The following is a 15,412-nucleotide window of genomic DNA, read 5'->3' as shown; positions in this document are numbered from 1 at the left end:
CACCAAAATAGACATAATAGTACCGATTGGCTTGAATGGTGAAAAATGCTCCTTAGATGTTATGCTTTCATTTTTTAGATACCTATCATTTTGGGAGATATAAAGGATGAGGTTACTTATTAGAAACCAAGCATCAAGGGACTAGAGATCTAAACAAATGTCTTCTATTCTTGACATAGAGTGATGCTGAGATTTTTATGCTGCCTTAACTTAAATTCAAGGGGTTAAGTTAATTGCCTCTACCTGCTGTGTCTGGTGAAATCGAATTCTTGTAGATTCCAGCTTTGTTCACCAAATTTAAAGCCTTCAAATATTCTGCAGAAAGAGAAAACTTAAACAACATAATGGATAGCTAGGCAGAAGAATCTATTTCATATTATTTTTGCAACAAATTCCTATGTATGTTTTATATTTAATTGAAATTGTTTCAGTTGATAGATCCAGAATGTTTCTATATCAACAAACAATGGCTATTTATTAAGCTACTTTCAGCAAATATACATTTCACAAGAACAGAAATTACAAAATCTGAAATTCAATGAAATTCTGTTAACTGATTTTTAGTTGCTACGTTACAAAACTTGTGCTTTGATTCAAAACAAATTTACCCATTGTTTCAAGGTTTCCCCACATAAAATTAACCTTCAAAGTCCCCCTGCTGAACTTGTCACAAGGATATTTTAATCTGGAAGACCATCAGGAAATAACCAGCAACATTATTTGTTAATTAACAGGAAATGTTACCCCTTCATTAATATCCTGACCACAAAGGCTTTTTTTTCCCACATGCAACACTAGTAGAATACAAATTTCATGAGTAAGATTAAATTATGGTCATCTCGTTGGATCCTGTTGAACAAGAACAGCTAAGTTGTTCAGTTTTAAATACAGAAAATAAATGTCATGCTAATCCCTTGATTGGCCCACCATTTATCCATGTTTCCCTTGCTGCTTCTACTACCCCCAAGAAAAGCCATCCCGTATCCAACTTTATTATACAAAAGCATTTCTCTTAACTTCATTCTTGACCACATGGATTTAATGGTGCAAAGACATTTAGTAAAAAGACTTCTTATTTTTTTCCTGTCAAATAACCTTTAATTTTTTTTATTTCTTTTTTTTAAACTTTATTTTTTCGTTCAATAAACAAATAATATATGACATATGCAGCAATTAAACATAAACATTTTTTTATATATAGAAAAAAAAAGAAAAAAGAAGAGAAAAGAACACCCCCCCCCCCCCTTCAACCTTTAATTTCAATTAAATCTTCACAGTGGGAGATCATTTGACCTTTTGTATGTGCTCTGCCATTGAATAAAATCATGATTGATCAATTTCTTGGCCTTTGCTGCATTAGTGGGTAAAATTCCAATAATTTCTCAATCCTCATAACTTTAGTTTCTTATTACTGACATCATTCCAATAACTCTACACTTACATATTTCTACGCAAGAATAGTATATACATGTACATTTCAGTTTATTCTTATTATTCTTTAAATAGATGTTGATGGTAGTGAAAAAAGCAATGAGATTCAAATAAATATCATATGAAAGTTTATGAAGAACAAAAGTATTCAGAAGTATGAAAATATCTGTGAGTTTTGAGATTTAATTAGATGTAAGCTTTTGCTCAACTGCAGGATGATTATCCAGCAGACAAGAAAATTGCACAAAATCAATGCTGCACCCACACTCTGCAGAACCTGGGCCAGTATTTAGGATAATCAAAACATAACTTAATTAGTTTACTACATTATTTAGATTCAAAGAAATGGCTTCTGAAATATGCCAAAGACTATGTGCCAGCAAGTATGAATATCTGTGGATAAATGCAAATATTTTGTTGTTTAAATAAAAACTGCAACCAACTTACAGTTCTAAATTTCAAGTTATTTATTATACGTACATCGTTGGCAGCTAAACAGGATTCTTAAATTAAAGATGCATTAGAAACTTACTGAAATTTTGAATTTGGGTAAGGTAACTCAGTAAAACTCTTACCTTGATTGTTTGCTGAACCATTGGCAATTTTCTTTTTCAGGAAGTTTAATACATTATTCAGTTGCTCAAAGATGTGCTCCACGCACCCAGAAGATTGCATTTTGTTCCAAAATAATTTTGCTTTTTCTGAGGAAATCAAGACCACTGCATTAGGTCATTTGGCTCTTGAGCCTTTAACTTGTCCTGTCATTCAGTAAGATTATTTCACCTCACCATCCCATTTTTGGACCAAATCCCTCAATTTCTATCAAACTCACTGAACTGAGCCTGCATAGCCCCTTGAGAAGAAAACTGCTGAGGATGAAAAAAATCTCTTGCTTGTCCTTAATTATCAACCCACATTTTGAGTCTATAGCCACTTTTCCACTGGCACCATGTCCTGGGAATTTACTGGGACAGGATCCAGTGGAAAAGGAACACTGTCCGAACGCCAGCATCAAATGATGTCATTTCACGCCGGGGACTAACCACCTCTACGCCTACTCATATCTCTGGTCTTTGCTGATAAAACCAGTGGAAAAAGGACAACAGAAAGTCACCCGTTTCCAATTGAAGGTAGAACACTCCAATTCCCAGGGATGTGTTGTGTTCAGTGGAAAAACAATTAATGTTCCAGTTAAGGGTGGCCCAGTGGAAATGGCACAAAAGGATTCCTATCCCAGGACACTGCACAGCCAATTAACTGGGATGCCAGTGGAAAAAGGGCTTATAGCTCCAGGAGTTTGATCCATTACTTTATCCATATATTTGATTGTACATGTACATATACAACCTAACGAAACAGTGTATCTCTGGATCACAGTGCGCAAACACACACATAGAGCCTACACACAAATACATAGATACCTAGCGATCCAAAATAAATAAATAAACACACACACACACACACACAATTTATGGGTTTCTAGGGTTGTTCAGAAGTCACAAGGTAATGGATCTGTGTTAATATTAATGTTTAGGTTAATGTTAAGCTATATTTCATATAAAAATGTCTTAGTAAAGTAAGTAATAGAGTTAAAATATTGTATGTGTATTCTTAGTAAGTTAGTTGTGGACTGGCACAGGGTCACACACAGGTCACAGTAGATTTGCAGAAACACCATTGCAATATGAGAAAGAGTTCAGTTGAAGTCGTAGTGTCTAGAAGGACAGAGCTAATGGAACTGAAGTGGATTTTAATTGATTCAAGAACAATGGAGTGTTTGCTTTATTAAAATTGAAGTATCTAAGTAATCAATAAGAACTGCTGAAGGAAGCCATCTGTTTGAAATAAAAACAGGATCATTAGACTTTCTGGAACCAACCAAACCACTTAAGCGTTTTGGAACAGAAATGAGATTAGAGGTCGGTATGGATATAGAGTGGTTTTGGAAAAGGCAAGAGGTTTTGCAGAAATGAAACTAAAACTGTGGTGATGTCATGTCAAATAATGCCAGAGACATATATACTGAAAGCAGAAAGACATTTTGAATCAGAAGAAGAATTGGAAGACAGAAGATTTGACCTTCTGGAAAGCCAGAACTTATCACAGGAGATACACAACATAAGTGGCTTTTAAATAAGTAGGCCACATCTGACTACCTCTAAGAAGTAAAGTTTCCAATCCATTGAAAAGGATCTATGTTCTTCTTATTAATAGAAGGAACACCCAGTGGTATTTTAAAAGAAATAGCCATTCTGACTGCTCTTTTAAGAGAAGCATCCTCATTTGTGCCCAGAAGATGGATGGCTATTCCTGTTTGAAGAATATTTCTCTGAAAGACAGCTCATCAAAAGGTTTGTGAGTTGAAAGAGATCTGAAAATATAATGTTTAAAATGCTTCATGATTACATCTGGACTGTGATTTAAAAGGATCTTGAAGTCAATCCTGAAGTGTTTGGAACTGGACTACAAAATTGACTTTTTCAGTGTAAAGTGTAATGGTTTTAGACTTTAAAACACATACATTTACATTAGCACACAGTGGGGTTAAATATAGAGTTAAGTTTAGAGATAAGTAAGAAATGTTGTTAATAGTTTAATAAAAAAACTATTTTAAATTTACCATTGTCTGGTGAATTTTCCATTGCTCTTCCTTTGTTAGTATTAATAAAGGTTTATTAGTTCGTAACACTCACTGCCTGAGGGAAGAAGCTGTTTCCTAGCCTGGCAGTCCTTGTTTTTATGCTCCTGTACCTCTTCCTTGAAGGTAGTGTTTCAAAGATACTGCCTGCTGGAATGGTGAAGGTCTGCAATGATTCTCTGAACCCTCTTTAAGCACCACTCTCCCTAGATATTGTCAAGAGGGAAGGGAAACCTCAGTGGTCTTCTAGCCAGCTTTCATTACCCTCCATACTGACCGCTGATCTGATGGTTTGCAGCTACCAAGCCAAACTATGATACAGCCAACCAGGACACTCTCTATTGTGCTCCTGCAGAACCTTGTTAGAATGATGGCCAGTAGCCTTGCCCTCCTCAACCTCCTTTGGAAGTGTTAGGCATTACTGCACCTTTTTGACTAATGAGGAGGCATGGTGGGTCCAGGGTAGGTTGTCCTTTAAAAGGACACCAAGGAACTTTGTGCTACCCCCTCTCTGACAGACCCATTGATATATAATGTGAGTAGTCCTTCAACCTCCTGAGAGTCCACAATTATATCCTTTGTCAGGTTGTTGTTATTGCACCACTCTCAAGCCTTCTTGTAGATGCAGTGTACTTTTAGTACAATTCCTTTAAATTTACCTTTAACATTTTTCCACAATTTAGCCAAATTTTCCACCTGTTTCCACGTTATTATTTATTTTAATTACAGTAAAACCTGGATTTCAAGCAAGCGGCAATTTTTTTTTTAAAAAGGAGGAAATAAATAAATGGGATGAGTAAGAATAAATAAAACTTTAAATAAAAGCATAAAATTGTAAAATTCAGCCAGGAAAGCACCCCAGTCATGCCCCTTGTGCAGCAACTGCTTGAATAAAATGGCATTGCCCAAGATGAAGAGCTAGCCAATGCCGCTCGGCACAAGGGCAATTCTCACAAAGTGCCTCCCTATCCCTGCCTAATAAGAGAATTTATCTTTATTAGCATGATATTAAATATATTAAACTTGTAAACTTGGGGGAGGGATTTAATAATGATGGTGAAGCAGTTAGCGTAGCGGTTAGTGCAACACTGTTACAGCACCAGCAAATGGAGTTCAAATTTAAATTTTGTAAGTTATGGAAATTACCTGATTAAAGTGAACTGTACATAATTAAGGAATACAACAAATTTTCTTCAAATTACTTTACATTTTGTTCTGTCTTTTATTCTTAATACCTGTGTATTAGTTAGGTATTCTATGTCTGTCTCAGGGATCCGGAAAATATGCATATCCGGCACCCGTAATCCCCATAGGTGTTAGATACCAGGGATTCTACTGTATTATTTTTGTAGTTTTTATTTCAATGTTTTTTTTCTCTTACTCTCCTCTCCGGTTCTCATCCCCTGGCAAACTAGTTTAATCTTTTTCCAAAGGCACCAGAAAATTCTATTACAAGGTTACTTGTTGTGGTTCTTGCTAAGATGCAACTCCTCCAATTTTCCAGCTACACATTCATTTACTGCTATTTTTGCATAATATGTGGTACTGGTAGAAATTTCTGAGATGAATACTTTTGAGTTTAAAAAAAACCTTCTCCTAACATCTTACGACAGAGACTTTGCAAACATTCAGTGACATCTTTGATTAAGGCACCAAGGATGCAACAGATCTGCCTAGACATGTCTACAGCTTCAGAAGTGTCCATCGGTGATTCACTCACAACCCCACAAGTATTGAAACCCCATAACTCCTGCTTTCTCATTTGCCTTACACCACACTTCCTGCTTTCACTACACTTCTTGAGGATCTCTTTCCCTTACCAAAGGGAAAATTTTTGAGTGAGCAAGATGGACTTGGAGGATCCCTGGATGATCTGAATGCTACTCTTATTCTACCCGAGGTGTGACCATTTTTCCTGTGTGTTTTAAACAAAGACTTCAGCCTTGCAGATGCCCCACTGTAACACTAACTGCTGTTCCAGCTTCAAACCCAGAGTTCAATGTACTGCAGTTGGAGTCATCTCTGGCACATACAGTCTATGCCACTGGAAGTGTCCATGTCTTCCCACATGGCAAAGGATGTGTGTTCTGTTCGGCCATGCTGACCTATCACACCAATGTTATTATTATTTTTGCTGGCCAATTACCACTTCCAAAACTGATTCCAGCATTTTCTCTACTACTGATGTCATGCTAACATGTTAGTAATTTCCTATTTTCTTTCTCCTCCCTTTCTTAAATAATGGGGTGACACTAGCACTTTTTAATCCAAAGATGCCATTCTGGGGGCTGTGGAATTTGCAAGAATGATAATCAGTGCATCGACTATCTCCATTCTCCCCTCTTTCAAAGATTTTGATGGGAAATGTATTCACTTTCAACCCCATTAGTTTAAATGAAATGGAAAAAATATATATATTAATTTCTTTCAGCTCTGAGTTCTTGTAGAAATTTATTATCACATGTACCAAGGTACAATGATAGAATTTGTTTTACCAGCAGACATCTCATATATGGTACAACAAATAAGTTATTGAGGTACAAAAGTGCTGAGTTAGAGTGAGAGAGAGAGAGAGAGAGAGAGAGAGAGAGAGAGAGAGAGAGAGGGAGATAATTTGGTATGGAACAATTACAACATTTTACTACTTTGGGGTTAGTTCAGGAGTGATAGAAGAGGGAAGAAAATGTCAAAACTGGTGCCATGTGATTTCATAAAGTGTCTAAGTGTCTTTCTGATGGGGGGAATAAAGGTGTCTAAAAGAGCATAGGTAGGAATGGATGAGTCCTTGGATGCCTGTCCAAGGCAGTGGGAGTTATACATGGAATCGATGGGGGGGGGAGAGAAGATCTGAGCCATGTTCACAAACCTGTGCAGTTTCTTGTGGTCTTGGGAAAAGCAGTCCCTGCACCATGCAGTGATGTATTTTGATGGGATGTTTTTAATTGTGCACCTGTACAAGTTGTTAAGGGTTATATGTCAAATTTCCTCAGGGTTCTGAGGAAGTTGAAATCCTGGTGCACTGTCATGGCCAGGGCAAGTCACTGGAGATGTTTACCCCTAGGAACTTAAAGCTGTCTACTGTGTAGACCTTGATGTAGACTGGGGAATGAACTCTGCCCCTCCTCCAGAAGACTTTGACCAGCTCTTTGGTCTTGTGGACATTGAGACAGGGATGGTTATCCTGACACCAAGTCACTAGTCCCTCTATCTTTCTTCTGTACTCTGCTTCCTCATTGTTAGAAATCCTGCCTACAACATCCCTGAATTTATAGAGTTGGAGCAGAGTTTGCCCAGACAATCCTGAGTGTACAGGGAGTATAGTCAGGGTTTGAGTACACAACCTAGTATTGTCCCAGAGTTTAGAGTGATCAGGGAGGAGGTGTTGTCACCAATCACAACTGTGAGCAGCTTGCAGGACAGAAAGTCATGGATCTAATTGCAGAGAGGGGTGCTGAGACCAAGGTAACCTCGCTTAAGGATTAGTTTTTTTGGTATTCTTGTGTTGAAACCAGAGCTGTTAATAAATAGTAGTCTGACGTAGATGTTCTTGTTGTCCAGGCATTACAGGACTGAATATAGGGTCAGCGCAATGGCAAATGCTGTGGACCTGTTTCTACAGACAGACCCAACTTACAATGTTCCAACTTATGATATTTCAAAGTTATGATGATCAGAATCCATTCTGAATAAAGGTAAGTGGGGGTAAACCTGTATCAACAAGGTTGCTTTTCCTTGAAGGAAACCTGTCGATTGGGAACATTTCAATCAGCCAATCAGCACACGCAGATAGCTTCCCACCGCCACCACCCCCCCCCCCCCCCCCATAATGTCATAATTTCAGCGTTCCTCTTGTAGTAATGTCAAGGAAACATCCCTTGATGGAAAAATAAAGGCAATTTGGAACACATGCAGATTGTCATTGCAGGGGAGGGAAAGAGTACAAGAGTGCCGAGGGGGCGCACATGCGCTTCCAGACATAGGTTGAGAAGGGACGCCATTGTCGGGAGTCCAAAGTCCCTGGTCCTGCCAGGAGCCCATGCATCCAAGCTCCCAACACCCTGGTCGACCTGTGTCTGAACATTCCATTCATTTAATAATTGTTTCTATACTTGCACCAAGATTGGGTCTTTTTGTGTCATTCTTGTTATTTACACTGCTTATTTTCTCTTTTCTGGAGAGTATTAACTCTATTTTTAATGATTTTTTTGTGGCTTATTCCAGGAATGCATGATAAGACAGTATGTTTATTTTTGACCTATACAGATAGACCCGACTTATGATGGAAGTTCTGGAACTGAATCCCATTGTAAGTTGGGGTCTACCTGTATCCCAATATATGTACGAAGCTTTTATAATCTGCTTTTATCTATCTCACTATCGTTCTCACATTCTGCTCTCCCTTTTCCGGTTAACGTCTTGGGACTACTTTTCCGAATTCTGAAATGTTCCCAATCGACAGGTTTATTGTTTTTTTCAAAGCAACATTGAAGCTTTTTATTCAATTTAAAACTATCTTTAATTCTGTTTTGGACCATTTTTTCACTGGGCTTTTAGGTCTTGACAATGGATAATCCTTGCTACAAACAATTTTAGATATGCTAATGCTAACCCTCGTCTTGGTGTGGACTGGATCATTTGCCCAGATGTGGACTGGCTCATTTGCCCGGATATTGGAACAACATCCCCTTGATGCGTATTTAACTCTCAGCCTTGGTCATTTGGAAACCATGTCTCTGTACTGATCATGTTTCCAAGTGATCATTGGGGAATTAGAGGTGGAAATGGTGAGCAAATTAAATACCTGGGAGTCACTTTCTCAGAGAAGCTTTCTTGGACCCAGCATACATATATGAAGAAAGCACATTCATGCTTCTACTTGTTCAGGAGTTTGCAGAGGTTCAGTATGATAGCAGAAACCTTGGTAAACTTCTACAGATGTGTAATGGAAAGTGTACTGACCAACTGCATCATGGCCTGGTAATGGGGACACCAATGCCTCTGAGCAGAAAGCCCTGAAAAAGGTAGTGAACATAGCCCAGCACATCACAAGCAAATCTCTCCCAACCATTGAGAAAATCTATATGGAACACTTACATTGGAGAGTAGCAGCAATCATCAAGGATCTATACCACCCTGGACATGCTCAGTTCTCACTGCTAACATCGGGAAAGAGGTATAGGTGCCACAAGACTATTACCACCAGGTTCAGGAACAGCTGCTACCCCTCCACCATCAGACTCCTCAACAACCAATCAGGGACTCGTGTAAGGACTCTTACTTTGCACATTATTTATTACTGAATACTTATTTTTTTCTGTATTTGCACAGTTTGTTTACATTTCTTTCTTTGTTTAATTTTTCTCTTTTGTATATGTATCTTTTTCTTGAATACAGTTTACACTACTGATAAGTAAAAGGTCTGCCTGGCCCACAGGAAAAAGAATCTCACAATTGCATTTAATGTCATGTATGTACTCTGTAAATAATTTTGAAATTTGAACTTGATATAGGGTGCACAATTATAACCATTTGTTTCTATTTGTGTCATCAGTTAAAATACTTAATTATGAATGATGCACGTGTTCAAGAAAAGAGCATTCAATCTTGTCCTTAAACTATTTTCCTTACTCAGAATCCATTTTGAGGTATACTCGTTTCTATGCTCTGTCTCTTCTTCACATACTCTGGATATCATTATTCATTTCAGTTACCTGCACTATTACTATATCCATTCTCTTTAACTATCTACATTTTTCTTCACTAAAAGCCATAACCCCCCCCCCAACTATATAGTTTAATCTTTATCTTATCTTTTTTAAATTAAGATAATGTCTCCTGCTTGATCCAAATGAACCCCATCTTAACAACACAAAAAATCCCCAAGTCCTCTGAACTGAAATTCATTGCTTCCACACCCAACTGATGGGGACAGAAGAGAGAATGGAGCTGCTTAATTATCGAGATATTAAACCTTTTTTTCATAAAATCAATCAGGAAAGAAAGTAATACCTAGGTTGAGGCTGTCCATGCAGGCTGCGATTTCATTGCTCTCAGGTACTTTGGTAGGAGTTTCCTTCGACTAAGAAAATAAATGGACAACACACAAATTTAAATAAAAATTAAAACTAAATTAATGACCAAACGAACATTGAATATTAAAACCAATGTAATCTAAGCACAATCTTCTAAACTGAAACCACAATCTTCTATTTTATGTTCTGAATCCACTTTCTATTTCAAACAAATTACTGATAGTTAATGTTAAAAATAATACCCTCAACATTTTAGAGTAAGAAAATTAAAAATCCATTGACCAATCCAATCACAAATAAATGCCAATTTTTTAATGGCATTTACATAACCTTTCACAACTCTTGAAATATGCCAGCCTTGTAACGAACTTAATTATAATGCATACACATGCGCCTGTTGGCTAGCATGCAGGTAAATCCGAAGGAACTCATTTCACTTTGATTAGTTTCACTCTCTGTACTCATAGATGTCAGCAGAACCTTGCTCCAGTAATTAAAAGTTACATTTAAGAATGATGAAATGTTGCATATTCACTCTCCATAATCATCTCAATGGAGACCAGGTAGATTTATGAAGTATTCTGTGAGTCAATGAATCTGCAGTTTTTAAAGAAAGGTTGATGCCACACTGGTTTATAAATTTGAGCAGTATAAAAGTGGAACAAAAGAAAAATCTGTTTTACTCCAGACTCTATTCCAAATATGCACATCAATTTAGTGTTATTGCAAGATTATTGCAGTTAAATATTACAAAACACTTCCAATTTCCAGAGGGGAATTGATCCTTTCTTAAGCTGTAACAGCCACAGGAAGCAATGTGAAACTGTTCTCTGTGAAACCCGAAGCACAGATAACAGACTTGGCAAACAGTGGTAGATTAACCATTAGGCTGAATAGGCTCAAGCCAAGGGGCCCAGAAGGGAGGGAGGTCCGATAGTGAATTGATTATAGCATTCGCTGATTGGTGACAAATGGTTTTTTGGATCTTTCATCAATTGGAGTCCTGGCTTGAAACTTTGTTTTTTTTCTCCTACTGAGTTCCTCTTGCGGATTGTGTTTGGCTTGAGACCATGGCATCAGCCGTCTCTTTGTGTTCCTCCAGTCGATTGGATGTCAACGGTGTAAGTTCTCGTTCAGCCCTTCAGCTATTAGGTGGCGTGGATCAGGAACTGCATGCCGCACATGCATGCATCGGAGTTTGCATGCCATGCATGAATCGCCGCAGACCCAAGGCACAAAATGATATTCGATTTATGTTCAAAGTAAATCGGAGAACTGTGAGTAAAAATTTTTATTTAAAAGCTGAATTCATTTGATATAAATTGTGCCCCACAGTTCAGGTAGGCCGAGGGGAGGGTTCAGAGTTGGGGTGTCGTTTTGTGAAGGGTTGTGGCTGTCATGTGACAGCACTGTTCCCTACCTAGTTGGGAGGACACACCAGCTGCCAATCAAGGTTTGGTTCCGCCCCACCCACTAGTGCACACCATGCAATTGGGTCGATCTAAGTTACGTGGACTGGACTCTCCAACCTGCCTGTACTTGGCCTTGGGCCATTAGCTGATGTAATTGGATTAACCCTCCTGGCACCGAGCCATTTGTCCCTGCTAATCACCTAGGCTGGACCTCCAGCACTATAAAGATGCAATGTGTTCTTTGTCCTCCCCTGTCAGCTTGGGACCACACTGCTTCACTCCAGGCCTAGAAATGTGGAAGGGCACTGGAGAAACTGTTGGTAAGAAGTGCACTGTTAAAAGGGTTAGGAGCGTTTAATTAGTGTCACTTGTAGCATAGAGCTTTGCCGCACGGAGTCAAAGGGTGGTGGGGCATCGTAGTGATTTTTCCTTGATCATTGCATATACCAGTTCACACTGTGTGTGTGTGTGTGTGTGTGTGTGCGCTCATGTATCTTTTTCCCATGCTATTTTTCCCACGTTTGTTATTAATTGTACGTGTTTCAGTGCCACTTTACTTTCCTATGGCTTTGCTGTAAACTGTGCATCCATTACCATTTCCCAAACTTGCCTTCTGTAAATAAAATCTTTCACTACCAAAACTGTGTGTCCAGAGTCCTTGCCTTTGAAACTGATCAAACCTTTTTCCTCACTCAGAATAGGCTCCAGTGTGCGGTAGGCCGAGAGGAGGGTTTGGAGTCAGGTGTGGTATCATTTCTTCAGTGCTTCAACTCACCGGTGGGAAATATTTGTGGGTCACTGGAATGTTTTGAGCTCTGGCAAGAGATCGACTGCACGAGGTGTATCCAAATTCATACATTTGCTTTAGAATTTATCTGTCCTTAATGGTCACAAACTGTTCAGGTGAGCGTTCATTTTCAGAACTGAAGAGAATGAGCAATAATCAGATATAATTCAATCTATAATTCAATCTATTGATTTACATGCTGTTATCAACACGTTTGTAAATCAAAGAACACAAGTTGTTTAAGTACAAAGAATAAAAGGGCTGTAATTGATACATAAAAAAATGTATTATACATAGTACAACGATATAAGTTATTTAACATAACTTAATGCCATTTTATTCTATTCAATGAAAGGTGGGGCGGGGGGGGGGAATGGGACAAGGTCAGGGGGAGCCTTACTAAAGCTCAGCCTAGGGGCCCAGGTGGTAATTAATCCACTACTGCTCATAAATGCGGAAACTGCACTCAGCTCAATAGTTGTACTATTGGTTTCACCCAACCCATTAGAGCACATCTTGCAATTGGCTTGATCTAAGTTACTTGGACTGGACTCTCCAACCTACCTGGACTGGACTCTCCAACCTGCCTGTACTTGGCCTTGGGCCATTAGCTGTTGTAATTGGATCCGATGCACACTGGAGCCTGTGCTGAATGAGGAAAAAGGTTGGTAAGTCTCTGGACACTGTTTTGGTAGTGAAAGATTTTATTTAGAGAAGGCAAGTTTTGGAAATGGTAACGGGTGCACAGTTTACAGCAAAGCCATAGGAAAGCTTGTGTTTCTTCTCTGAATATTTCTTTCATTATTCACAGATTTTGCACTTGAATTGTCTTCTTCAGAACTTTCTTTAACTTGTTCCTTTTCATTTTACAATGCACCTCCTGTGACCATTCTCACCAGGTGACTGGAGCAGGGCATAAATGCGGTCATAAGCTATAAAGTGAAAACGGGCAAAATACAGCGCATCCCTTAGAGCAAATTCTATATTCACATCAAGAAGGAGCCAGTGAGCCAGCAGAACATACAACAACAACCATAGGCACACTTGCACCCATAATCACTGTCACAGATGTCAGATCAGCCTTCGTGAGAGTATATACACCTGGTCCACACAGATTCCCAGGACATGTTCTGCAAGCCTGCACAGATTCACAAAGACCTGGTGTTAGAGAAAACTTTAATAATGTGCCTAAACAACTGTTGGACTCTGATATCATCACCATGAAGTAGCTTGAGTGGCTCAGCTGACTTCAACTTACCTATCACTGCAACAGGTCCATGGTGGACGCCACCTCCCTTATACACTCAGCCCTAGAGCATCTGGAGAGCAAGGACACCCCTATATCAGGGAAGTAATCATTGATTACAGTTCCACCTTCAACACCTTAGTTACAAATAAAATCATCTCATAATCTGTAACCTTGGCCTTCGCATGCCCCTTTGCAACTTCTTGTCCTACTGACTTAAATCAGTGATCTATGATCAACTGTAACATGTTGGAAGATTCATAAGTGTGAAATAACACATCACCAGATTCAAGGACAATTTCATTCCCACCATTGTCAGACTCCTAAGCAAACCTCATATTAGTAAATTAATGTTGCCTTTGCTCTATTCTTTCTGTAACTCTGAACTTTTGTGTTTTTAAAATAGCTGTACTATGTCTAGATTGACTAGCTAAACTTCTCACAAAACCAACTTTCACATTGAACTTTGGTGCCCACAATAAATTTGAACCATTCGCCAAGATGCAAATGGAAGTAGTTTTCAGAGATTAGTATTACATCAAAAACCCTGGCAAATTTTTACAGATGGGTGTGCTGCCCGTCTGCATCATGTTATGGGGACACCAATACCCCAAAAAGTAGCGGACATTGTCTAGAACAGCACAAGCAAAACCCTTGTAGCTGACTTCAACAGGGATTTTATCTGAAGACTGCCCCTGGCAATTGGAGTCAGGTGACACAGGCAGTTGAATTTGCAAAGCACAGATCAGTAGGAGGCTGATATAGTCAATAGAGATCAAGTGATCCAGGGAATTTGTGACAGTGTGGTATTAATTCACTTCAAATCAGCAGTCTAGAGAGACGGTACTATTGACCGGCGTTCCACACAGTACATGCAGCAGTGGGTAGGAAATTTACAACAAACTAGTTTTTTTTCCTACACCCTCCTCACTATCGAGAACGTTTACATGGAACGCTGCCATCAGAGAGCAGCAGCAAACATCAAGTATTCACATCACCCAGCCCATGCTCTGTTCTCATTGTTACCAGCAGGAAAGAAATATAGGTGCCACAGGACTGGCACCACCAGGTTCATGAACAGCTGCTACCCCTCCACCATCAGACGCCACAACAACAAACTCAATCAAGGACTCAATTAAGGACTCTTTCTTTTGCATATTTGATTATTTTTTATTCCCTCTGAATTGCATATTTTGTTTACAGTTCCTTATTAGTTTACAGGTGTACGATGTGCAGTTTTTTTTTGCACGACCAAAAAGTGGTAATTCTTCCTTGCCTACAGGTAAAAAAATTCTCAGGGTTGTATGTGATGTCATGTATGTACTCTGACGATAAATCTGAAATGTGAGGTAAAGTGATGATCTCCATAAATGTACACAAACTTTGAAGGGTGCAGCTTTTGACTCATCAGTAGAAAATAACCTTGTATAGGGTGATTACAGACCTGCTTCAAATCTATTTGTGGCAAAGCACAAAAAGAATTGTATATGGCTATGTGCTTTGACTCTGCCAGCCCACCTCACTGACAAAAGGCAAAGGAGGAAAAACCCAACACCCAACCCCAACCAACCAATTTTCCCCTGCAACCGCTGCAACCGTGTCTGCCTGTCCCGCATCGGACTTGTCAGCCACAAACGAGCCTGCAGCTGACGTGGACTTTTTACCCCCTCCATAAATCTTCGTCCGCGAAGCCAAGCCAAAGAAAAAGAAAAAAAAAAAATACATATACAGATAATTGCCATGGTGTAACAGGCCATTCTCCACTCATTTACATCATAATTTTTCCATGAGCCATTTAACTTTGTTCTATTCTTGTCTTCCTATTTTGCAAACACTCTTCAGGCAATATCTCTACAATTTAAAAAA

The 15,412-nt window shown here is 38.9% G+C and overlaps 1 protein-coding gene across 11 annotated transcripts in view; it reads right to left on the bottom strand.

Annotated features, from left to right (window-relative positions):
• LOC138738784 (histone-lysine N-methyltransferase SETDB2-like) overlaps nucleotides 1-15,412 on the bottom strand; it is a 123,203-nt gene that overhangs the window by 46,493 nt on the left and 61,298 nt on the right. For 9 of the 11 annotated variants that reach the window (XM_069889697.1, XM_069889703.1, XM_069889696.1 and 6 more), the window contains 5 exons: nucleotides 12,865-12,948; nucleotides 10,079-10,148; nucleotides 2,007-2,132; nucleotides 244-331; nucleotides 24-82 (listed from right to left, as the gene is read on the bottom strand). In XM_069889697.1, coding sequence (XP_069745798.1) covers nucleotides 24-82; nucleotides 244-331; nucleotides 2,007-2,132; nucleotides 10,079-10,148; nucleotides 12,865-12,948 — 427 coding nt within the window. The remainder of the gene's footprint in view (nucleotides 1-23; nucleotides 83-243; nucleotides 332-2,006; nucleotides 2,133-10,078; nucleotides 10,149-12,864; nucleotides 12,949-15,412) is intronic. The other 2 variants (XM_069889699.1, XM_069889698.1) reach the window with 2 other exon arrangements.

Source organism: Narcine bancroftii, chromosome 7, assembly GCF_036971445.1.
Source record: "Narcine bancroftii isolate sNarBan1 chromosome 7, sNarBan1.hap1, whole genome shotgun sequence".
Classification (NCBI taxonomy): Eukaryota; Metazoa; Chordata; class Chondrichthyes; order Torpediniformes; family Narcinidae; genus Narcine; species Narcine bancroftii.
Note: the sequence above shows the minus strand (reverse complement) of the source record. Positions and strands in the feature narration are given on the sequence as shown.